This window comes from Rhamphochromis longiceps, linkage group LG3 (assembly GCF_057381845.1).
Source record: "Rhamphochromis longiceps isolate RC_006_pf linkage group LG3, R_longiceps_female_GT1.1, whole genome shotgun sequence".
NCBI classification, from domain to species: Eukaryota; Metazoa; Chordata; class Actinopteri; order Cichliformes; family Cichlidae; genus Rhamphochromis; species Rhamphochromis longiceps.
Window position 1 is genome coordinate 61,410,449 of NC_140559.1, and position 25,586 is coordinate 61,436,034.

Genomic DNA, 25,586 nt, shown 5'->3' on the forward strand with positions numbered 1-25,586 from the left:
GGTTTATGCTACAAACCTATCAACTTACATAATCATCCTGATGTAAACAGGTTTCTGTAAGGTAGAATAATCAGCATGTTGATCAATTATTAATTCATGTACTAACAGGGACTTAGAAGACAGAGAGACTTGCACTGTTTTACTCGTTAGTGCAGTATGTTGTTATATTGTTTTTCCTTTCATTTTCTGTGGATTTTTGTTTTTTGGTGGTCGGGGACCAGACACAGTCTCTAAGGGGATGGGGATTTGGGGGACAACAGGAGGAGAGAAACTGCAAAGAAATTTGTAAGACTGCAACCCTGCTTCCTGCTCCAGAAGGTTACAGAAATAAGAGCTGCTCCATCCAAAGTGGATGGATGCCATCTCTCCTAACAAGACCAGGTGCTCCCCTGAAAATTTCCATAGCAGGCGATAGCTTCAGTGTTGCCTGCTCTGGCCCATGCAAGACAATTCACTACGGTTGCTGGTGTCTCTGTCTTCACGTCTCAAAACAGAATTGGTAATATCCAGTTTTTTCCAGAGCAGAGTAGCTGGTGTGGAGTGGTTGGTCGTGCACTCACAGAAGATTGTCGTGGGGGCTCTTGTCAGGCCTGCATCGGCTAATCCACAGTGTTACTTGTGTGGGTTTTTTCACATAGTTGGGCCCCAATGAGACCCTGGACAAGCACATTCTCTTGGGGCTACATAGGATAAGTGTAGGTTTGCCCAGCCTCTACTGCTGGCCCGCACAGACATGTATGTTGGGAAGTAAGACTGCAGTTCTCTATTGAGCTGCTCATGATTATGATCATACTTCAACCAAATTGGACTGGCACAAATATGGTGCAAGCGAGCACAGTACATCATGCATTCTGGTAGCAGCCCGAGAATGATCTTTACCGTCCTGGTTGAGCAGTTTATTGAATCTAGCACTCTTTTCAAGACTGAGAACACTGATGAATACACAAAGGCAGTCAGTCAGGCACTCAGCAAACAGACAGTAGGGAAAAGCCTATACTGATAATCACTGTCGTGATGTGACAACTGCAAGCTCACCATCAGAAGTGTTCAGCTTTACTTTGGTCACCAAAGTCACACATGTTGCCGACCAAAGTGTCCAGGTTCGATGAGATGACGACTTTGCTGTTGCTGTCTCTCTCTCACAGTCTCTTTGTGTCCAAAATGAAACATTTTTTTTAATAAAAATATTTTTCTTTATTTCTTTATGTGTAGTAAAATAGTAATTGACATGGACATTTACATCCAGCAAACACATATTTATTACAGCGGTTACAATGAGTTACATCTAGAAAGAGCGTTGGTAACACTCATTGCATACATGACGCAAACAGTTAGTAGTAGGTACACTGACGTTTTTGTTTCATTCATCTTTAAGATTTTTTTATACTTTTTTCATTGATGCATAAATGTCTTTAAAAAAAGTTGTTTTTCAGATGCAAGTATACATAAACGTGCAGACATTGTACCCTCTACTGTGTCTCAGCCCCTTTCTTTATTAATAAGCCAAAAAGAAAAGCATAAAAAAAGCAACAAATCATTAAAAATGACAAAAGTTCAGTTCATTCTTTTTGTTACTCGTAGCTCATGGTTACTTTTTTCTATGACACTTTCAATGCCAAGATGCTGTGCTGATACCTTGATGATGACAAAGATGAACACCAACAAGCCAAAGTGGAAAACCTCTTTTCGATTGGAAAAATAGAAAAAGTAGCAAAAGAAAGTTTTTATTGATGAATTATTATTAGTATCCATGTGAAAACGAAAATCAGGCTGTACAAAGTTTCTTTTTGTGTCATTGTCATTGAAAAATGTTTGGAAATGTGGAGCAAACATAAACATGAGCAAACTGTTAAGATGGTGAGAACATTTGCATTATGCACTTTAGTCTGACTGACCACACAAAGTGCTTCACACCAAACCTTACCATTTTACTCTGTTCTTGCATTGCTTTATTCCCTACACTTACACATTTGATCTGCATTTGACCTGCCTTGCATTCGTACTTTGGCAAATTTAGAACCAGTACATGTATCATGTATGTTTTTCATTGTGGGATTCTCGCTAATTAGGAGATTTGAAACTAGAGCCTTCTTGATATGAGGTGAAGGGATGTTACTAAACACTGAACCACCATTACAGGAGAGTTTTCCTATAATCAACATTTGGATAATGGGAAAAATAAGCCGAATTAAAACTGAATTTAAAAATGACAAATTAAAAAAAGAACGAATAAAATAAAAGTTTAAAAAAAATGTGTGAAACTGGGATTTCAGAGCACTTAGTGCCAACAACACTTCTTGTAAAATAGAAACTTGTAACATTTACTAAAAAACTACAAAGGCCATCTTGCTTAGAAAAGTAATGTATTAAATGCAAACTGCTGCTTCTAAGGAATCTGTTGAGAGTGACTGAAAATGTAGAATTATTCTTTTGCTTTTAAATATCTCCATGAAAAGATCAGTATGGCTCCACCATTACATCCTCCTCCAATAGCAGGACGTGTAAAACACTGGACTGTTTTCTAGCCAGGGTTTGGCTGAATTTGTTATCACCGTAGCAACAAGGTTGTTGAAGTTATGCAAAAGAATGAGTCATCCAAGCTATTATATTGGTGGTAGTCTGGCTTTTTGATGCATTATGTTTTATTATAAAGAGCTTTGGTGGATATGTGTGAGTATACATTCACAGAAACGTGCTTTCCATTAAAAATTTATCCTTTTATATGAACAATAAAAAACTGATACATTTACATAAACATGTGGTCATTTAAAAGATAATTATAGGGAGTGGCTTTTGATTTCTAAGAGGTGATAGTGAAAGAATGTATGGACACCCTTTGGGGGCTATTTCCTTCCACTGAGGGGGGACTTTTGGTATCTTTTGGCCAGGCATAATTTTGAGGAAACTATTTTAATTTGATAATTTTCAAATTTTAATGCCAAAACTATCATTCCTGACAGTAGAGCCAACATGGGAATAAATGTTTTCAAATTCATCTGACTGATTCTGAAAAAGGCCTTCGGTACAGGTAACAGCATATTTAAACATCCTCCTTTGTTGGCATTTTAAAATGTCCATATAGAGAATGTTGTCAAGAAAAGTTAAAGGATAGCAAAGGAAATGAGTGCAGTTGTACATCTTTCATCCGTTTTATCCAGACCACCTCTGGGGAAAAGTCTTCTGTGGTGTCCTTGTCTCAATCATAACCAATCAAAATGATTACAGGAAACTTATTACATATGAAAAACCACCTAAATACTTTAACATAAATAAATACACTCTTTTCTGCTTGTGGCTCTTCTTCTTCTCGTCCTTCTTCTCATGTCTGTACTCAGTCCATCATGTATGGCTTCTTCATGGATATCTGCTGTATGTATTTCTCCAGATCATCATAGTTACTGTCTGGCTGCTTTCCAGCCACATAATAATCTGCAGGCGCTGGGGCTGAGTAATACAGCTGCTTCTGCTGAGAATGGATTCTGGGAAGTGGATGTAGTTTGGGGTTGGACGCTGGCTGAAATGTCCAAGGGTACAAAGAGAGAGGGTATCTGGTGTAGTAAGACTTCTGCTGTTGGCCTGTAGGGGGTTTTCTCAGCTTAGGTTGGACCCAGCTGTTGTATCGCCTTTTGGGAGAAAAAGCATAAACATCATCCACTGAATGAGTGAGGAAGTTGTTGAGAGTGAGAGCGGGCTTAAGGATCAAGTAATAGGGTTTAAGTCTGGGTGCAGGAGGAACATAGATGGGGTAGCCTTTGTAGGGCTTCTTCTGGTAGTAGGAAGGATAAGTGTGGGGGAAAAGGGGATAGTGAGGATATCTAGTCCAAGCAGCTTTAGGTGACGTGAGCCAGAGGTCCTGTTTGATCGGCACAGGAGGCTGGGCCCAGATATTTTGATTGCCAAGCTGAGGTTTTGCAGGTTTGTTCCAGAGATCCTCTGATCTTGTTGGATTTTTCTTCTGCAACCAAGTTTTGAGGAAATGAGCTGCTGGAAATGGTTGGTTAGAGGCGGGAATGTCATTTTGATTGCTTGAAATCTGTGATTCCGATGAAAATGGTGAAGATATGGGGGATAAATGTCGTCGCCAACCTGATATCACGTCAGGCGACAAGTCTTTCTTCTTCTTCTTCTCCACGTCACTGATGATGTCCACCACATCATCAGCAGGGAGGTGGAGCTTGCTGGAGATCTCTATAAGCTTGTCAATGGTCTGAGGATCAATATCGTCTTCCTCTGTGACTTCCTGTTCTTCGTCAGACCTTTTATCCTCTGCAGCGCTGGAGAGAGAAGAGCTGTACTGCTTGTTCCCGTTATTCTGTTTGACCATGTACCGCAGCAGCATGTCTGAGGCAATATCAGCTAGCATCTCCTCCTCCATCTTGGCTCTTTGTGCCTCAGCTGCCTGTCTCCTCATCTCCTCCTGCTCACCTTTGGCCTGAGCCTCCTCTTCCTCTGGACTCAACACCTCCTCATCTTCTTCCTCCTCCTCGTCTGGATCATCATCTTCCATCGTCTGTTCTCTTGGAGCCTGGAGGTCTGCTGAGTTATGATTACTGTCATCAAATTCATCCATAAAATTATCTCCTCTGAACTTTGGGAAGCTGAGAGCTTTCTGCGTCTCTTCTTGCCATTTAAGCTTTTTCTTAGTGATAGCAAGGTCACTGCCTTTATTTATGGGCATGATGTCGTTGTAGCTGTAGTCTCTGCTTTCTCTGTGACTTTGCTCAGAGTCTCCTTCCCTCTTAATGGGCACATTCAAAGCAGGGAATTCCTTCATCATCATCTCAAGACTTTTTAGCTCCTCAGGGCTGAGCTGTTCCTCCTCCTCAGTACTGGCTTGATCAGGGCTGGTTGATCCCTGCTGGGAACCAGTACTCTCTCCATTATCGCCTCTTCCATCTGAGCCAGTGGGAGGCTTCTCTCTTGCTATTTCGACTGTGTGGCTTGTAGTACGACTGGTCACCCTCTCGGTCAGCTCCTCTTCTTTTTGTGCTTTCTTCCTCTCTTCCTCTTCCCCCGTTTCCTGCTCCTTCCCCTGTGTCGCCATTAGCAGCTCTAACTCTTGTCGTCCGTCTCTGTCTCGGTCTGCTCCCTCAATCGTTCTCAATTTTCTGTATGAATCTTTGTTTTTATATTCCTCTTTCTCTGCTGTCATCTCTTCTTCCATTCCATCACGCCCCTCTCCTTCGCTCATTTGCTCTGCTTTTGAATTATTCAGTGCCTCTAGTAAAACTGCTGCTAGTTTTTTGGGATCAACATTTTTAAAAAGCTCTTCTTCATGCTCTGCTTCCTCTTGTCTCTGCATTGGCTGGCTTTCTTCACCACCTATATTCCTATATCCAGACAGAGTCAGCCCTGACATATGTTGGTATGGCTTGTCAAGGGTGCTGAGAGGATTGGAGGTGGACAGATGGAGAAAGGATGCTGCTGTCAGAAGAAGCAGCCGTATTAAAGCACTTGAGGGATTATGGTATCTAGTCATGGCTAGCCAGAACAGGACTTTCTGTGAGCGGTGAAGGAGATCAGAAATCCCTGGAAAAGAGAAGAAACAGAATCAAATCTTCACTGAGAATGCAAGGATGTATATGTGGGTTTGATGAGTGAATGAGTGAGTACCACATATGACGGCTAAAGCTTGTTTTCTATCTGCAGTTAATCACAACTTTTAGTGTAACCATGACCGTTTCTTCTCCTGGTGCTTGACTAGCCATTCCACTCCTATCACACATATTGCTCCCATGAAAAGATATTCTAAAAAATGCATACTGTGTTTACACTTTAGTAAACCTTTTGTCCCGTTTCATTTTATGAATTTGAAATTAATCTCATTAAATCTGTTACTTTTATTAGATGTCACCAAAAGTTTTGGGAGCTGACACGTAGGGATGGAAACTGATGAGAGCTGAGTGATGCAGATTCCATTGTCAATATCACTTATCAATTATCGATTCTTGTTGGAGCTATTTATTCTTTTTTTATTACTTTGAAGTTTGCTAGGGGTTGTTGTTGATTTACATATATTTTTGGGTTATTCACAAGTTTTATTTGTAGGTTTATACTTCTTTTATTGTTTTGTTTTGTTGTTTGTTTTGTTAAGTCAGCCAGGAGGAACTGTAGGGCCATTTCCTTTAAATGAAGGCACTGGTAAGTGCACGTGGAACTGATAGGTGAGCAAATTTGACGAATCCAAGGAACTGAACATCTCGAGTCCCATCCCTACTCCTAGAGTTGTTCACAAAAAAGAGTTGTAACATAAGTTATAACACACAGGGACCTGAAGTGAACCTGAGAGTTAAAACAATGAAAGTGTCCATTGTCTGCACTTTTCATGATTTACATTTTGCTCTTTGAAGTTTTTTTAAATTCTCCTGTTCTGGTGAACTCTGATATTGTTCCCTGCTCTCTTCTGGCCCACTTGCTAACAATCAACCTTCTTCAGAAGTCCAGCTCCAGTGACAAGCAGTAAGGATCTTGGAGGACTGCACATCTCCTGAAGGTAAAAACCTTTCTCCACCCGCATCCAACCGAATTGTAGAGTTGGGCGGATTGATCCAAATATCGATAGCATCGATACCAGATCGATACTAGCACGATTGGATCAATACTTTGCTTTTATCCTTCAAGTTCAGTATGTAGCCCGCTGAACTGTGTTAATCATTTCTTTGGAAAAACTAAACCTCAAACACGCACTCTGAAAAACGTGCAAACTTTCTGTGCTTTAGATTCAGAATTTTTTTAATTCCAGGTCTCCAAAAACCAAGTTTGAAAACATGAAAAGCTGAAAGGTGTGTTTTGTTGTGTCAGCTAATTATTGTGGAAAGTAACAATCACAGTGGTGATTAAAATGTGTTCAGAATTTGCAAATTGAGAAATCATCTCATAAGTCATGGCAAACTATTCTCCCCCAATTAGCTGCTGAGTAACTTCAGCAATACTGGCCCTGTATTTGCTTTGTATTGGATCGATACCAAAATTTGTAGTGTGGCACAGAAATTCTGTGAATGAGGGAAAGTGTGAACGTGAAATTATATCTGAAATACAATAACACATGAATAACACAAATCCTGCGTGAAGCAGCCCAGACGAGGTCCTGACAGACATTGACTGATGCGCGCGCGCGCGCGCGCGCGCACACACACACACACACACACACACACACACACACACACACACACACACACAGGGAAATAGGAAAGTGGAGACAGAACACAAAACAAACAGAAAACAGAAGCTCGCGCAGTGAGGACTGAGGGACGTGACGCTGTGCTCTAGCACTAGAGCAATGTTTCCGTGCAACACTAAGAGCACAGCTGGTTTTCACTTTCTGCGTTTTCGCGCGCGCGCATGCGTGTGTACCTGAATCTAGTGTAGGAGTAACTAACCAAGGTAGTTATAGTTAACTAAACCGGGCAGAGGAGGCGTGGGTTTTCACGCACGCAAGACGCGCTACCTGCAGTCCTCGAAGATCCTAACTGCGCGTCGCTGGAAGCGGATGATATGTGACTGCTGAATGTTGATTGGTTGACAAGTGGGCCGGAATAGAGCAGCGAGCGATAGCAGAAGCAGAAAAATAGTGAAAAAACGTAAAACATGATCAAATAAATCATCTCTCAATGTCGCTGCTGCTGACGCGCTGCTCTGCTTGGTGCTGCAATGTTGAACCCAGAGTGCAACAAGTGAAATATCTTGAAATCCGCAACAACCAAACCGGTGCGCATTCACTGCCATGCCGTCTTTGGAACGGGTAAGACGTTTATCACACCGAGTCGTTTACACCATCAGAAAAAGCTGCTCTTGTTTTCAGAAGCCACCGCCTGCCTGCATCGCCATGTGCCACATGCAGCAGTTAAACACTGTAAAAATGCGCAGGAACAGCAAACTCAAATGTATTTTCTAAGAATACCTAAACAACCAGTTGTACGGTGAGATTTTTTTTATCCCTATTAAAGCAAAACAATTCAAGTTTAATGTCATTTCGTTCTCAGCTAATTACCACAAACCTTTTTGTTTGTTAAATCACCCAACAGTTCTATCAGTATATTAGTAAATAGTTGCTAAAATCCTTTTGTTTTTAGTTGCAGTAAACACACTTCGGAGATACAGGAACAGCATATCCTGCGGTGGAGGCTGGGCTGTGCCAAAAAAGGGATTTCACATGTTCTCGTGTGTTGTTGTTGTTGTTTAATGTCTAATACATGTACTTATATTCGTGAGTAGACTGTACTGAGCAGGATTTATGAAGAGGCTTTTGAAGTGTCTTCATCACTCTGTGTAATTGTACCCATTTTGTCATCAAGCCCTTCCTTTTTGGTTACTTCAAGTAATTTTATCGAACGGTGATGTTGAGAAATGATTGGCCTATTTTTGATAGGTTTCAGGTCAACAAGTTATTTTTAACCGTTTAAATGTAATCATTGTTTGGCACAACGAGATGACTCTGTTGTTTGCACTGTTGCAGCAGGTCACAGTTCCCAGAAAAGCAAATAAACATGAGCATACAGCCACCTCAGACTCTGTTCGACAGTAACCTCCCCGCAACTCGCACTTCACATGTAAACAACATTATCTCAGACTAACATGGACGTCAGTGTTATGCAGAGACAAAAGGTTGCCGTTGTCTCTGTGGTTTTTAATGCGAATGTCCCCGCGGTTACAGCTTCAGTCTACTTATTTTACAGTGCAGTTGTTTCAGTCTAGGATATGATTGCTGGAAATGACGATGATTGAGATGATGTGGCTGAAGATGAGAAGTAGGAGGGGTTGTAGGAGCAGACACGGTTGATTATAAACAATGAATTTTGACCACATCAAATAACAATACTTTAAGCTGCCATCAGTGCACAAATCCACTTCAACGTGACGCCTGACTTACGAACCGCCTGCGTGTCCGCAAAATATTGACTGGGGCCTAATTGATTTTTATTCAATAAAATCAATTAAATGTGCCACAGTTTGGGACGAACATAAATACTTCCGATTCATCTACTAAACCTCCTCCAACCCATCACACAGCAGGCATTACCACCTTTTTCTGCATTTTCTATATATTTTGCACATTTCCTGCGCCTCGCTTTGCTTTGACTACAAAGCTGTAGCGTGACATCATAATTTTGTTGCAATATTTCAAACATTTATGAGTATTTCTAAGAACGCTTATATTAATGAGCAACAGTACTTCTTTCGGAGAGCACAAGGTTAAATGCTTTAATGCAAAATAAGTTGCCGCTTACTTGCAGTTCAGTGTGTGCGGCGGGGGAATTCCTGCTTTCCCTCCTCGTCACGTCACACAGCTGCTGAAGTCCTGCAGTCATCCACTCCGTGCTCGTCGTGACGCGTGCCGTGTTGTAACGTGCTGTTAATCCTTGTTACTGTTATTGTTGTATGTCGCAGGGTTTCGGACTCTTCGTGTGCTCCTATCACAGGAGTCAGAACCTAATTCGTGTATTTTCAGGACTACGGACAGAGGCTGCGGCTGTCTTCTACCCCCTCCTTCCGCACACACGTGATCCTTGCGTCAAGGTCCCCATTGACGTCAATAGACTGGATTTCATTCATAAGATTTTTCTGCACCCCACCGACCTTATCTTATCCCTCCTCCCCTATTTTATCAGACCAATTAGCTGCAGTGCTGCTGTTGAATAGACAGAATATTCGTAATTCATGGTGCAACCTCAGAGAGCTGGTCCAAGCTTTCACGGGCAAACCTGAGTGCAAGAGGGAACATTTGGGGTTTTCTTTAGACATAGACACGCTTATTTCTGCGGCTGTCTCACGTTTGTGTGCCATCAGAGCTTAAGGATGCTGTGCACTGGTGTGTGACAATGGAGGCAAAAATAGCTCTCCTAATAAGCTGTGAAAGGGCTCAGTTTTAGTAAATAAATACATTTATTTTTCATGGATCATCATCTCCATCCTTCTGTTCACTGGTGCAATTCTGCATTCATCAGCGTCTCCAGTTTTGTGTTAAAATGTCTGGTTAAAAGTCCACTGCCCTCTCTTAGATATTTCCGCACTGCTACAGCTGCATCATCTGAACCTTTCATTCAGTGGTGCTGGTTTCAGTTATTGTGCAAACGTACAGTTTTTAAGTTTGGGGAAACCTGCAGTCAGCTGAGACATCATCTGTTCCTCCCACTGAAAACATCCAGATGAACAGAATCAACTTTTGGGGAACTTTTCTACTCTTCATTATTTTCATAGTTGCCTCAACTCCCTCTTAATTAATCTTCTGCACTTCCTGTTTCCAAGCGCACGCTCTCTGTCTAGCCAATTCATAGAAGTCCAATTCTCCTTCCATACTGTCCAATCTCACGTGCAACACACTTTTTCTTTTCCACCTTTCTTTTTGCAATGCACGTGCCCTACCAGTGTTCCTGGCTACTTCTCCTTCATCTCATAGACTGTCCAACTTTTTTATTACCACTTTTTATTTGCATAACACCAAGTCACAACCGTTGCCTCACGGTGTCGTTATGTACATTTACTTTTAATACCATTGATATTTGGACTGCTTTTCTCCATCATCTGCCTCCCTTGGTCACATTGCAATAAGCTGTTGATGGCTTCTCATGATGCATCATCATGGATTCATAATCTTCATTTAAATGCTTGCTCACAGGGGGTCACATGATTACTGGAGTTTTCTGTTTTCTTTATACTCTATGTATAGTTTCTTCACCTTCTAATATAAAGTATTTGCTCAAAGAGGCTCGTCTCGTTTTCTCTGTATTATTGTAAAGTCTTTTGCTTACAATATAAAGAGTATAAATCAGCTTGAAATATAAATGTCAAAGAATAAAACTGATGATGTGCCAACTAAAAAATATCCAATCCAATGTTTGTTCAAAACGTATCATCACTCAGTGATCACTACAACTACATTTTCTCTAAATAATACAAGATAAAATTCATCAGTTCTCAAAGTTTAGCTCTGTCAGTTAACCTTTATTAACACCAGGTGAAGAGTTCCTGTTATGAATCTGGATGACAAGCATAGTTTTTGAAAGTGCGTAGACTAGTCTTCTAGTTTTTTGTTAGCAGTTTAATCTCACAGTGGTTGGGCATGCTAGTCTTTACAGGTATCTCTGCAATATATCAATGCAGGAAACCCGCAGTCAGCTGAGACTGAAGATGTCACTTGGATGAAGGACGAAACATTTCTCCATCTGAAAACGCTACGTCCAGATGAACAGAATCAACTTTTAGTGTATCCGCACCAACAATCACACCCAAGGCCAATTTGGAATCACCAATTAACCCAGTGGTTCTCCATCTGTGGGGTGTATAGCTACTGGACGTGCACAACTAGTGAAATGTGAAAATAAGAATGTTTTTTAGGTAAACAACAGTTGTCATTGTTCTGAACTTTACTAAACTTGAAACCTTTTCTTTTACTTGCCAGTCAGGGTAATTATTATAATTCTTAACTATTGGGATTCTTATCTAAGTTAAACTGCGCCATTAAAGTTTTAAGTTGCATCTCTATATATTTCATATAGCTCCACTTGCCACACAGATGCATCTGTATGTGCAAGGGTGTGGATTTCTGTGCCACTTTGAAACTGGTGTGTGGAGTGACTACGCTGACCTGTCGTCAAATGACAGAAGACTACAGGATATTTCTGACTGCTGGACCATTCAACCTAGAGCCTAATATAACTGTACATTTGGAGAGACATGAAAAACATTTCCCCCTTACCCCCACCAACCCACCCACTGAGTGCTTTTGACTTTTACACAGGAAAGAAGAAAAAACAAAAACTGGACCATATAGTAGAACTACAGATCTATGGTAAATAAATAAAGAGCAAGTTCCATCACTTATTCTTTTACAAAAAAGGTAAATAAACTCCTAATGTGGGCCTTTTGGGGTTTTTTTCTTTATATATTTTGGCCACACATTGTGGAATATAGAGGATTTTGCCCAATTTTACACTGGACTGAATCAAAGATACACACATTTCATGCTGTGTGTTAACAGTGCTAACTGAATCACACTTGTTGTGATTTACCTCTTCAATATAAATACCTTTCAACAGAATTATGAAGGAAGATGGATTGAGTATATTGTATAAAAGACTTTAAATGCAGAATGTTTGTCCAACTCTTAGACACCCCTTTTCAGAAATGTTTATTAATCCCACCAACTCAGACTAATTTGTGTGATTACAAGCAGATGCATTCAAATTCAAAGGGAAAAGTAAACAAAGTTAGAAACATTGTTCCAGCTCATAAAATATTCCTGCTGAGACAGTATAACGAGCTAAGATTTATTTTAAACAAGCAAACAAACCAGAGAATCTTAAGCCCGACCATTTTAACATAATTTCCCTGGAAAATAAATCCAAGGTGATGAGGTGATGATACACGTCCTAATAATCCCATAAAAAAACATAGACACTGCAGCACCTTAGGGGGGCGTGCTCCATTTTGACCCCGAGACTTCCAGGCCATACTCAGCACAGATGTTTCTGTATCCTATGCCAGCCACTTGGTTATGGCGTTCCATGTATGTCCTGTTTGCTAGCATCTAGCACCCTGTTGTTATATGTGCTCAGGGGCATCTTTGCACAGCCCGCCCTTGGGGTCTTGCCTTGTGTGATAGACCGTAAAGTCTAGTGCTCAGAGTGTGTTCCTGCACTGCCATGATTAGTGCCTTTCTCTCAGTTCACCTTTGTCCAGCCACTGGTAGGATTTCTGGACATCAGCCACTTCTTCTGCCGGCCGTATATACCATGCAGGGTCCTGTAGATCCATGATGCTCCTCTTCTCAAATTTCTGCTGCCTGAGATATTAACTAACCACACTCTCAGTTGTGGCCATCTTCCTGAAGTACTTGTGGATGTTCATTGTCTCATCCTGGGTAGCAGTTCTGACACTCACTAGCCTTGGCCACCTTCCTCCTTCTTAGTGTACAGTCTTAGGGTGCTGCATGCATGTCAGTGGCTTCTATCTCCTCTTTTGGCCAGCTTATTTCATGGTTCGTTCCTATTTGTCTATGGGACTACCCCCTCCCCCTTTTCTTTTAACGATCCAACTACACTTCTCAAGTCCAAATGGGCTGGAAGTAGCCTGCATATGATTATATCCGGCCCTAGATAATTTCACGTCAGTTATTGATGGTCCTCAGTAGAAACAGAATCTTCGGCCCTGCGGAGAAGCCATGCAGGCAGGGATGGGACTTTATTCCGATGGGCACACCATGCAGGCAATCTGGGATCATATCATTATGTTAAAATAGGAAGGGGGCAGACGTTACAAAGACAACAAGTGTAGTGGTACAGGCTTAGTACACAGAGACAAGGGTGCCGGATTTAAACGCTAAGGTGTTGGGAAAAATGAGTGAAAAAAGTAAACTAAGCAGCACTTGGCTGCATTTTAAATAATACTGAAGACTGCTGAGTGCAGAATCTATCAAACTAGGAGCTGGCTAAAGTGACACCAGATTTTATTTTCAGCCATTTGCCATTATGGAGGACAAAAGGTTTCAAACTTGTCCAGGCCTTAAAGCTGATGTGTGCTCTCCCATATAGTAATAAATGCATAAAAAATAAGGCTTTTCTGAAAACAATGAATAGAAAAGTCTCACAGGCCAGAATACATGCTTCAAGCCATTTATAATTCTTACCCTGTTTGATCTGTTGCTCACCACAAACAAGCACAAGAAAAATTTGTTACCCTAAACTTTAGTTGCATAAGTTTTACAGCTTTCCCCACTGATAAAAACGCTTCATACTACACAAAATAATTAAGCAAAAACAACTGAATGAAAAAACAACTAAACGTATATCAAAAAAATGGAGTCTGAGCAATGAGCTACCAGAACTTTACACATTTATTTCTTACACTGAAAACCAAAGAGTCATGCTGACAGATTTGTCACAGCAGCTTTTTCTTTACCATCTAGAAACAGTTCAGAATCAGAATCAGCATACTTTATTAATCCCTAAGGAAATTATGTAAATATGTAACTTCTTTACAGTGACGTTGAGTTTCACTAGTCCAGCCCCTTAAGATCAACATTTGCTGTAGATCCTGGTGGTGTGGATCAGTGAACCAGTGTCTCCTTCACTCCTGGCATACAGCTTGATATCATCCGTGTAGAGGAGGTGGCTAATAATTGCTTAAGTCCTTGGCCAGCCTGTTTGATGATCTGGCTGACGGGGGTTCAGGCCTATGCAGAACAGTAGTGTGGGGCAGAACATCTCCTTGGTAAATCCTGCACTTGAAGCTGACCTCTAGTGTTCGCCAAATCCCCATCAAATTCCTTATGGTCCTGTCTTGTACAGTCAGAGGAATCCCAGGATCCATGAGTGAGGCACTGAGTCATAGGCTTTCTTATGGTCAATCAAGGGAGTGCACAGGTTGGTCAGTCTTGTCTTACAGTCTCTGGTAACTGCTCAACCAGTAGCAGGTTTTCACCACTCTCACCACCCCAACATAGCACACTGGAACCTTCAACAGTTTTAGTAAATCCTTTTGTAACCAATGCCATCAGTATATTTTGTAACAAGCTTGCGAAGCTCTTGACAGAGCACACTGGTTTTACACAACATGAGATGTTCCTTGTGTGACACCTTTTTATAGGCCATCAGTTGGGACTTGAGAATTAGCTGATATTAATCTGCACCTGGCGGCAGGAATGCTTTCTAATTACAGAGGGAGTCTGACAAGAGCCAAATTGTGATAGCTAGACCACTGGATCAGCACATTTCCAAAACTGCAGCTCTTATGGAGTGTTCTCAGTCTGCAGTAGTCAAAAGTGGTTGAAAAGGACTAGCGATGAACCAGTGACAGGGTCATGAGCGGCCAAGGCTCACCAGTTCATCTGAGGAGCAATGGCTGGCCCGTGTGGCTGGTCCAACAGACAAGGTACTGTAGGCTTAAACTGCCCCCAAAATATTGGTTCTGAAAGGTTACTGAAAAACAGTGCATTGCATTTTGTTGGGTATGGAACTACATAACAGCAGAACAATATGGGTGCTCATGACCCATCCATCACCAAAAACACCAACAATGGGCACTTGAGCATCAGAACTTAAATGCCTTAATGCAACTGCTGTTGTGATTTGGTGCCATTTAATTGAAATGGAACTGAATTGACCGTGGTGCCATGGAAGAAGGTAGCCTGGTCTGGGAATCATGCTTTCTGGGAATGGCCAGGTTCTGCTGGGGAACCTTGAGTCCTGTCATTCATGTGGATGTTACTTTGACATGTACAGCCAACCAAAGCCTTGTTGTAGACCATGTACATCCTTTCACTGAAATTGTAATCCCTGATGGCTGTGGCCTATTTGAGCAGGATAACCCTCGCTGCCACAAAGCAAAAATGTTTCAAGAATGGTGTGAGGAGCTATCTGTTTCTAACGCCTTGGTGCAAGGTGTGTGTGTGTGTAAACTGTAATCGTTTTAGCAGTTTATCTATTAAGAAGTAGGGATGGGTATCGTTTAGGTTTTATCTGATACAAGTACCAAACCGGTACTTTTGAAACGGTGCCGGTGCTTAAACGGTGCTCAAACCGGTGCTTAAAGAATGGAGAACACAAAATTGGTCCAAAAACCTCTCATGTTTAGCTGTTTTCCACTTTTTCTTTGGTCATTTTAGCCTTTTTGGCCAGGGTGAAGGGAGTACCTGTCATCAAACAAGAAGACAGCTGCATGTAACTACGACGGTGTTTGCTAGTTCACCTTACATGCATTAATGTAATAACGTGGTTAGCCTACTCAACGTAAATTACACACGAACAACATTAAGCTACTCACGCAGAGAAGAGGAACGGCAGAGATGTGCACGGTGTGAGGTCTCGCAGCAAGCTATCAAATACGGCGCTTTTCTCGGCTTTTAAAAAAACGCTATGCGTCGCCAGGTGTTTCATCAGATTCGAGGTGTTACCTCCTTTGCACAGTATCAGCTTAAAGCACTTGTTGCAGGCTGCTGAGTTTTAATCTTTTGCTGTGAAGTACAGCCAGACTTTTGACCGCTTCACCTTGGGCATTTTTAATCTGTAGCTCTGCTCTAAAAGAATGTACATACCTGGGCCCGCCTACTACGCTCGCAAAGGTAAAATGATTGGCTGGAATCCAAAGTGCATGACATCTCAGGAAAAAAAAAAAAAAAAAGCACCGAAATAAAGCACCGAAATGTGTGCTGCTTTTCGGTCTGGTTACTACCGTTTATGTCAGAACCGATACCGGTACCCATCCCTATTAAGAAGTCTATTATCCTGGAATTTTGTCAGGGGTATCAGCCTGGAAATTTTTCAACTTGTTCAACTGATTTTGAATGACCCGTTCCATTACTGCCCACTGCTCATTCAGCAAAAGTCTGTTTTTCACACAGATGTCACACTGAAAACAAAACTTTGTAAAACATTTACAGAACAATAAAATATAGTTAAGCTAGATAATTCTATCTGCCTTGTAATTTCACCCCAGCCCAAACAAGTAACCACTGCACACAGCATGTCCCTCCTATAACTTTCAACTCTGACCTTTACCTGTGTTCCTTCTCATTCTAAGTTGCACTTTTCTTAAACTGCATATGACATTTCCACCTCATCAGGATACAGTACATATTAATGGTTCAAATGTAAATAAGATCCTTTTTTTTTTAGTTCTGATGCCATTCTAAAATGTCTTTGGTTTATTCTTCACTATCAGTTTATCAAAGTTGTGCAATGAAAGATGGGCCAATAACAAGGAATATTCATACAATCTAAAAATATTAAACACCTGAAATAAACGTGATATATTCACACACCAATTGATTACCTAGTACAAGAACAATTTGAGTGGAGCCAGAAAATTAAAATGTCTAATTCTTGTAATTGTTTTGTTTTTAATTTCTTCACTGTTTTATGTAGCGCCTGCATTTCTTAACATGGTGTAAATATACTGTACAAGGCAGGAACACAAGCCATCATACGAGCGAATGGATTATCTAAATAACAGAATGACATTAAATGTTGTTAAATGTATGTATAAATTAAGTGTTTTTTCCCCAACTTACCATCGTCAATGCTTTAAAATTCACTAGTAGCACTTGTAGTGACATTAAATATTTATTACAGCCTTACTACTCAAGTGAGCCCATAGTCAGTACCTGACAAAGCTTCATGACATAATGTGCCTGCTCAACCAGTTTTTGTATCATAGCCCAGTCACACTGCAAAATCACAATACTGTGATAAACATTCAGCAAAATGTTACTTTGCTGAAGTGTATATAACCCACAGTGGTAAACACTGTGGGTTATTTTCTTAGCTGGACTCTGCCTTACTCCTTAAAAAGAATATAAACACACAACTCTGGCAGCCACATAGAAGTGACCTCCCCACCCACACACACGCACACTATCACCCACCCACCCAGAGCTAAAGGGCCTGGCACTGCAAGGTTCTTCCACTAACTGAGTCTCTCCCCCAGTTAAACAGTGTATATCAGTCCCCATTCACATATACATAGTACCAGTACTGTCAAGTTGATGCATGTTCTACCCTACACTGACCCACCCCCTGCCTTCTATATTCTCCCATAACGCTGCTGTGGGCTATGCCAAGCCCATCTCCTCCAGTACACTTCTCGGTGATTCGTCCTCCTGAAAAGATAAACAAATGGAAGACGCAACTTAAATTACAGACAACAAATTGTTCCATTCACATTGCATGGAGCTGTCACCTCTCACAGGCATACGTAGAAAGATGACCGTATGCCATTTATATTAGTATTACTGTATTATATGCAAAAAAAAAAATGCAACAGTTAGGGCTAGCTGACTCAGAGTGCAGGCAGAGAGGAAACTTACACAAAACTGTTTTTTCACCGACCAGGGAGGAACAAAAACGACACAAATTTACATATGCAGAGTGTACAAACTGCACAACTCCAAACTGAAGTTAGTCTGGTGATCATTAACACAACAAAATGTGTCCCACAGTCAGTCCATGACTTGTGACTGACTTTTCAGTGATAACTCACAGGTCACTAACTTTAACGCATCGTCTTCTTGAGTCATGTCAACTCTGAAGCCCAGCTTACCTCCTGCAGTAGGTCAGCTTGTTCAATGGCTTTGAGGACACTCTTTTTAGATGTGTCCTGAATCTCTCCTCCCATCAGGAACTCGTCTAAAATGAAGTAGGCCTTCTCAAAATTAAAGATGATGTCCAGCTCACATACCTACACATACACAAAACGCCACTCTTTACCATGCCAGGGAAAGTCTCAGAATGGTCTTTCAACTTTTCCCTTTTGAGAATTCAAACAAAATTATGTTTGAATTCATTGTGAGTACATTTTAACAAGTAGACATTTATCTTTCTGACAATAATAATTTTAGAAAACGTATACAAAATGATTCAAAGAGTGACTGCATGTATTATAGGAGTACATTTTTACTTAAACCAACTAAGGATAAGTTGCTGTACTAAGAATTATTGTTACCCCTGGACAAAATGTCAAACGAAATGTCAAACGATCACTGCGGCATCAATGAGTTAAACTGTCTAAATGCTTTCATCTTTAATAAAATGATCAGTGTTGCAACTTTACCAGGTGTAACAATTAAGTTTAACATCCAAGCATCCATGAAAACAGCATTTATTAAATTCAGCAGTTAGAAGTTAGCAGGAAGTTAGCTTGCTAGTTTCCATGTAAATATACCATGCTCTGAGAGATTTCAGAAAGAAAAAAAAATCAAACTTACAGCACTGCTGTCACTTAAATGAGGACAGAAAAACTAAACCGAACTGACCTTTGTAGGGTTACTGAAGTTGGGCTAGCTGGAATATAATGGTTTGCTACATGCTGGCTAGCTACAGAGCTATAGTTAGCATGATATAAAAACATTAGCACAGTGAAGCTGGAGGATGAAATATAAGTTTTTCCTGTTCCTGTTTCCATGTTAAGTTCCTGATCTTCAGCTTCATGTTCCCATTCCAATCTTTATTTGCCTCAGAGTGATTCTTTTCTGACTCATTCAAATTTTTGGTGTCTGAGCAGCTGGGTTGTAGTTACATGGTAAGGTTTTAAAACTGAGCTTTAAAAAGTGTTGCAGATGAATAGTAGTAATGAAAACCCACAGGTCGACAGTGATCATGGACTATTTTTAGGGGCTTGTTCTGATTAAACAGAACAAGATGCAAAGCATTAAAACATGCCAAAAACACAACAGCCTTAAAAAACGCAGAGTAGTTTGGACCCGGAAGCAGGATTCATATGCCGTCAACTAGTCTCTTCCTTCAAAGTAATTCACATGCAAATCAGAAAAATCACATTAAGATGCACATATGACTTACACTGCCAAAATATTTATCCAGCAACTCTACGAAACGGTGTATAACTTCGAGTGTGATCAGCTCATTGTCTTGCTCTTCAATGGCACAACAGAAATAAAGGCTGGCATACCTGCAAGACAATATACACAGAAGTAGAAACAACTTTAAAATCCTACATTGCCTTGTTCTCAAGTTATCGCATTCACTAGATTTGCAGAAAACGTAACCTCTGACCTTTATGTTAAGGCCACTGAGATTGAAACTCAAACATATTAAGTGGATTCACCTATGGTATCAATCTGAAAACCCAATGTCGCCTCGTTCTCAAGTTAACAAAAACCACCAAGGCCGCAGACTGCCTGCTGTGAGATCCAGTTAAGACTTTCTGCCTCAAAATTCATCACAGATTTTAAAAAAGAAAGAAAGACGAAGAACAACAACAACAACAACAGAAATGTACATACAGTCGAAGTATGACAGTTTACCATACCTGTGTAGGGCTGCCAGACAGAGCAAGCGTGCAGAGTTCTTTCAGTCCAATAACCTGTGTTTGGGTGCTGACCTATGAAGTAGCATCTGTGTTTTAATCAGTCACTTATCCCCCTGATCTTGTTGACTTGCCTGATTTTGTAATTTGTCCAAGGTAAGTGGGCTAAATGATTAAATCCTTAATTCTGCTTTCTGTTTTAAATGCATTGTTTGCCTAGTTGTGTTGTAACCTCCAAGTTGTGCTTGCGTTTTGGTTATTAACACATCAATATCTCATTATTATATCAATATCCCAAAGGTGTTCTATTGAATTAATATCTGGTGACAGTGGGGGCGATGTGAGTATAGTGAACTCATTGTCATGTTCAACAAACCAGGTGACTGGGGGAAGCTGTCGTCACAGGATGGGCACAATGTGAGCATAAGGGTTGGACGGGTCAGGAAAAATACTCAGGTAATGATCCCATTTAACACCTGCCTGAACATTTCATACAGTGTAGGATAGCCCCATGCTTACAGTGTAGGATAGCCCCATGCTTGCATACTATTTATGTCGAACTCTGACCCTCTCATCCAAACGTCGGATAAGAAACTGAAGCTCAACAGACCACACAATCGTCTTCCAATATTCTATTTCCCTATTTTGGTGAGCACATACAAAGGAATGGCACCCAGTGTGGTCTGCTGCTGCCATCTTGTCTTTTGCATACTTTGGCTGTAATGCAGGGTTATGTTGGTACTATGGTAAATGGACTGGTTCTTATATAGCTCTTTTCTACTCCACCTGAGCATTCAAAGTGTTTTATACAACTTGTCTTGTTCACCCATTTACACAAGCTCTTATTTTTCTCTGTACATGCTTTCTACCACATTCACACACATTCAAACTCAGATGGATGCATTGAAGAGCAACTTGGGGTTAGTATCTTTCCCAGGGATATTTGGCACATATGTATTTGGAACAGCCATGGATTGAACCACCAACCTTCTGATTAGCGCACAATGTGCTATACCTGCTGAGCTACAACAACCCTTATCAGATAGAAGAAGTCTTCTTCTCTGAAATGAACAAGTTATTTTTGCCCAAAGACCCACTGCTCCCTGCATATTTTCTCCTTTTCAGAACTTTCCCTTTAATTTCTAAAGAGGGTTGTTAGAAAATAGATCACCAATTTGTGAAACACTCAGAATAGCGTGCGTCAGAGCAACATCCATGCCACATTCAGTCACCTGAATTACATTTCTTCCCCATTCTGAGGTGCTGACCATGTCTACATAAATGCATGGACTGGGTTGCTGCAATGTCAGTGGCTGATTAGACATTCAACAAGTAGTTAAAAAGTTGTACCTAACAAAGGTATACCTAACCTATCTATAGACTTGGAGTACTGTGTTAAGCCACCCATCCTTTCTTTATATTTTGCTTCCACTGAGCCAGACTCTTAATTTTTTGTAATTTTTATTCAAAACTTTTACCTGGACATTGTTAGGGCTGTTTTTGTTTTTGTTGTGCATCTGCACCTTATTGTTGTCAATGCCTACGCATGGGACAGTGTGAAACGTAATTTCAATTCCTTTGTATGGCAAGTACATTCGAAGAAATTGACAAATAAAAGTATTCTATTCTAATTGTAGTTCACTGCCCAGACTGTCCTGTATTTACGAATCACTTTTGTTTTTTTGATTGATGAAATCTCCATAGTAGATAGTGAAAAACAGGAACTTTCCTGTCAATTAAATGTTTATGCTGGTGTAGCATGAATGGCTGTAGATGAAGTCTTTATCAACAGAAAAGATTGTTAGAAATTATTATTAAAAAAAAATAAAAATACAGTTAAAAGTCCAAAAATGTATGCCCTCCATCACATGTTCCAAAGACTCCAGTGGGCTGAATTGGTGTCTTTGCTGGATTGATTCTGCTCCCCTGGTCTTATGTTTAGCACCACTGATTTAGTCCAGTGTTAGACTATACTTGTAGAGGGGATGCATTCTTTAGTGATGGTCAAGGGTGGTTCTGTACCACATAAGATGGTTGTTGTTTTATGCAACAAAGTCTCAGGGACAATGCTTCTTTGGTCTAATTTCCTTCCCTTCGCCTCAGCTGAACTTGTCCGGTCTGTAAAATCTCAAGTATGCCTTCCAAAGCTCTGATGCAGAAAAGCAAATGTTCTAAGGCTTGTTGTGTCAACATTGGACTCAGCCATTAACTCTGCTAGGTGTGGCAAAGCCAGCTGATGTGGCTGGCCATAGTGGGAAGTAGGAGAGGCCACTGTGTCACTATATTAGTTACTATAGTGTGAAATGTGTAGGCTTCTTCAAATTTCAAATGACTCATAAAAATCTAATAATGTAACATTCAACAGAAAGACCTGATGCATCTTCTAAACCAAGTTGTTTTCCTTGGGTACAGCTGGTTTAAGTCCTATGATGTGTTTCTCTGACCAGGGAAGTCAAGGGAAGCAGGCCAGTAGTAACTTGCCCTGATGCTAAGAGCTCCTGGCAGTTAAGGCAATGCAAATCCAGCCCATGGCCCTGGTGATCAGGGCCACCCATATTCCTCCACTGATCACCGGATGTATGAGGCCATGGTTAGGTTCTCTGTAGTTAGAGCTCAAAGGCAGTAGTTCACCTAATTTGCCAAAGCAGACTTATAGTTCATCTACGTGTTCCACCAGTGGGGGCTGGGCTGGCAGTGAAAGACCATGTACCACTGTGGTGGACGTGGGCCTATCGTCCCCATCTATATGAAAGCAGCTTCTCTTTCCAACAGACATTAATTTTAATGAAATACTCAAATACAGACAAATATGTAGTTTTCCTTCCTGCTGTTTCTTTCTTGGAGACGAAGCACTGCCACATCTCATCCTTTTTACATGTTTAATACTGTGTTACTAACATTTCTTTTAAAAATTTCTAAACAATAAAGGCTACTGCCTAAATGTATAAAAGCACTAGTGCATTTCTTTAGTTTCTTGATAATTAGTGATAAATCAACAGCAGTTCATAGCACGAGTTAGCTACAAAAGAAAATGAAACTGTAAATATCTACTCTAGAAACAACTGTCAGTAACGTTAAAATGAGAAAAGATGAAAATAGTGTAAAGAAAGCACCACAAGAAGCACGTGATGATGTGATGAGTACAAAATGCAGGACTGCCCATGGCACTTTTACCTTTTATAGACAATCTTGAGGTCGCGCCATTCTAGAAAACTGCACATCTTTGGTTTGCGAGCCAACACTATCTGCATCAGCTCCCTGACCATCTTCTTCTTGTCACGCTCAGCTGTGGCTGTGTACCACTTCTGCAGTCGCAGCTTGCCCTGCCGGCTGAACAGCAGCATGAAGCGCATCTACATGCAAAAACAGAACAGCCCCCAAAAAGACAGTACAGCATATATGAGAACATGTATTCAATGTATAGGTACATGTCAATACATAAATGTAAATTTGAATTACTGGCCCAGTAAAGGAACCTTTCCTGTTAACTGCATTCTTGTGCCCAATTATGAGTCACTTCATCACAGTTTTTTATCATTTGCTCTTTTTGTAAACATTATTATCAAGTCTGACATCATTAACAATTTCTGTGTTCAAATGCTCTTTCAACTCCCAAAAGCAAAGAAATACAGGGACGTCATTAAGAGTTAAATATGGTCAAAACTATTTCAGCTCCAATAAAATAATCAGTGCGGCTGCTCAAGTGTTGCACCATTATGATAAAGAGGATAAATAGGAGGGCCCCATATTAATAGAGGCAGATGCCATCATATGGTAGGAATCAATGGTATGGTATCAACGTTTTGCAATGTGGTCTGGATTACTTGCTTAGAAAAGGTTCAGGTTCAAAGTTTAATATACAGTGAAATCTGAAGTCAGCCCAAGAGAATCACATCCTTGGTGACAAATAAACCTCAGTGTGCACTGTGAGTCTTTAGAAATTAAACCATGTCAACAGTGCACATCTTTTAGAGCACGCGGCGGCTCCTGTCTGCTCAAATAACAAAGAACTGCACTATGTTTGAAATCCAGCAGAATAGATGCTTGGGCTGAGATGTGCTGCACTCAAAAATCAACTCTGACATTTTGTGAGACTTTAACTTGTGGTAAACATTTCAGGTAGAAATATACTGCAAAAAAAAGAGAATAGCATGCCAAATTGTTTTCTCAAATCACAAAAAAAAAAAAAAAAAAAAAAGGTCTAATCTCCACTTGGTGTCTATATTAGATCATCATCCCATATCTACTTGGTCCAAGGGAGTGTCACAATGAAACACATAGGGAGTTAAGCCAGCATTATAAAATAGCCATTTTAAAATGATTTTATGTTACAGTGATCCAGTCAAACCTACCAAAAAAACATAAATAAAACAACCTCATGGCTTTCTGTAATAGGTTATTTAAATTCCAGTCTACTTATCCCATGCCCTCCAAATCCCTCAGTTGTTAATGCAATATCTCTCTGATACGTCCCAAGTACACTACTGAAAACTGGCAGTTCAAAAGTAGAAGGTGAACAAAGTGGAGCATTTAGCAGTTGAAGAGTCAGTTACCTTTTTCAGGTGCTGGAAGACCAAATTAGGACTAAAACCAAAATTAATAATGGATTTGGTCACTAAAGACTTGCACTAGGATGACAATCTTTAAATATTCTTTGTGAAGTCAGCTGGGATAGGCTTCAGCACCCCCCGCGACCCTGAAAAGGATAAGCAGAAGCAAATGGATGGATGGATGGAATGGATATGAAAGTCTATAATAACATAATGGCCATGACAAATTTACATTGCGATTGTATGTGGCGAGTGTTTCATCATCCTATGCTGTTTCCCCACTGGTAAAGGAAAGGGAGGAACTGACATCAAATGGCTATAATATTTTGGTTTGATATTACCTACACACATAGACGTCTTATACTGCATTTAAAGCAAACCCATATACATAACACTTCAATCACATAATGAAACCACTGGTATAAACTTAAGCTGTAATGTGTATTACAGCTATTTTAAAATTTTGCAGATTTGGCAATACTAATCCCCCGTATCACTTACTAATTATGTTTACTTACATGTGCCTGTTACCAGTCTACAGTCTATTTGGCAGGGACGAGTGTGGGAGCTATGGCAGGTAATATTAACATCACCAGTGTCAGTCACATCATTCGGCCACGCAGAGTTTCAAAAACAACTGCGCTGAGGTTAAGCAGAAAGTTAGCCACATAATGAAACCTATTTCATTACTTTATGTTGTAACCCTAGGCTGGCAGAAAGTAGGAAGCACGGCATCACCTCCGTTGCTGACGATAACTAAAACCTACAGATAAACTAATTACCTGCAACAAGGGCAGTCACACTAGTTTGTCCCTTATCTGTCATGCTAAAGTCTGACTAACATCACACAGATCACAAGCTGCACGAAAGCTATATACAGCGTAAGAAGCATGAAGCATGTTTCTTATGCTGGCCTGTTAGCTTGCAAGGCTATGCTGACAGAAGCCAGGTGTAGTTACCGCAGGTGGTGACTTCCTGGAATCATACACCTTGATAGCATTAGCGTAGCATACCCTCCACGTACACTTTTCCAGGCAGGTGAGACGTAATAACTTACCATTCTGTGGGGTTTTTAACGTTTGTGTCACGTTACAAACGGACTGTACTCCCTCGTTGCCCACTCAGACGTACACCCGAACTAATGCCGAAAGTTCATTCCCGTGTGAGGTGCTCAACTACTGCGCTTGTAATAAGCGCAAACCCTTCCCCGACCGTTGCTTCTGCCAAAGCACTTCCACATCCGAGGAGCATGCGCACTCCGGCACGTCTAACGTGACGTTT

At 40.7% G+C, this 25,586-nt stretch overlaps 2 protein-coding genes across 3 annotated transcripts; both read right to left on the reverse strand.

The window, feature by feature from the left end:
* Window positions 1-1,248: 1,248 nt before the first annotated feature.
* Window positions 1,249-9,500, reverse strand: vgf (VGF nerve growth factor inducible). The gene is made up of 2 exons (XM_085400589.1): window positions 9,228-9,500; window positions 1,249-5,529 (listed from the first exon to the last, which is right to left on the reverse strand). The coding sequence occupies exon 2, from the start codon at window positions 5,477-5,479 to the stop codon at window positions 3,332-3,334; it is 2,148 nt and encodes a 715-aa protein (XP_085256715.1). The 5' UTR covers window positions 5,480-5,529; window positions 9,228-9,500; the 3' UTR covers window positions 1,249-3,331.
* A 4,313-nt stretch (window positions 9,501-13,813) lies between these two features.
* On the reverse strand, window positions 13,814-25,550 carry ap1s1 (adaptor related protein complex 1 subunit sigma 1). 2 transcript variants are annotated; one of them, XM_085400592.1, is made up of 6 exons: window positions 25,363-25,550; window positions 24,309-24,451; window positions 22,930-23,108; window positions 19,290-19,398; window positions 18,034-18,171; window positions 13,814-17,593 (listed from the first exon to the last, which is right to left on the reverse strand). In XM_085400592.1, exons 3-6 carry the CDS (start codon window positions 23,106-23,108, stop codon window positions 17,546-17,548), a joined length of 474 nt encoding a protein of 157 aa, XP_085256718.1. In that variant the 5' UTR covers window positions 24,309-24,451; window positions 25,363-25,550; the 3' UTR covers window positions 13,814-17,545. The 2 variants fall into 2 exon arrangements, with proteins under 2 accessions (XP_085256718.1, XP_085256717.1); XM_085400591.1 differs by lacking the exon at window positions 24,309-24,451.
* Between the last annotated feature and the right edge of the window lie 36 nt (window positions 25,551-25,586).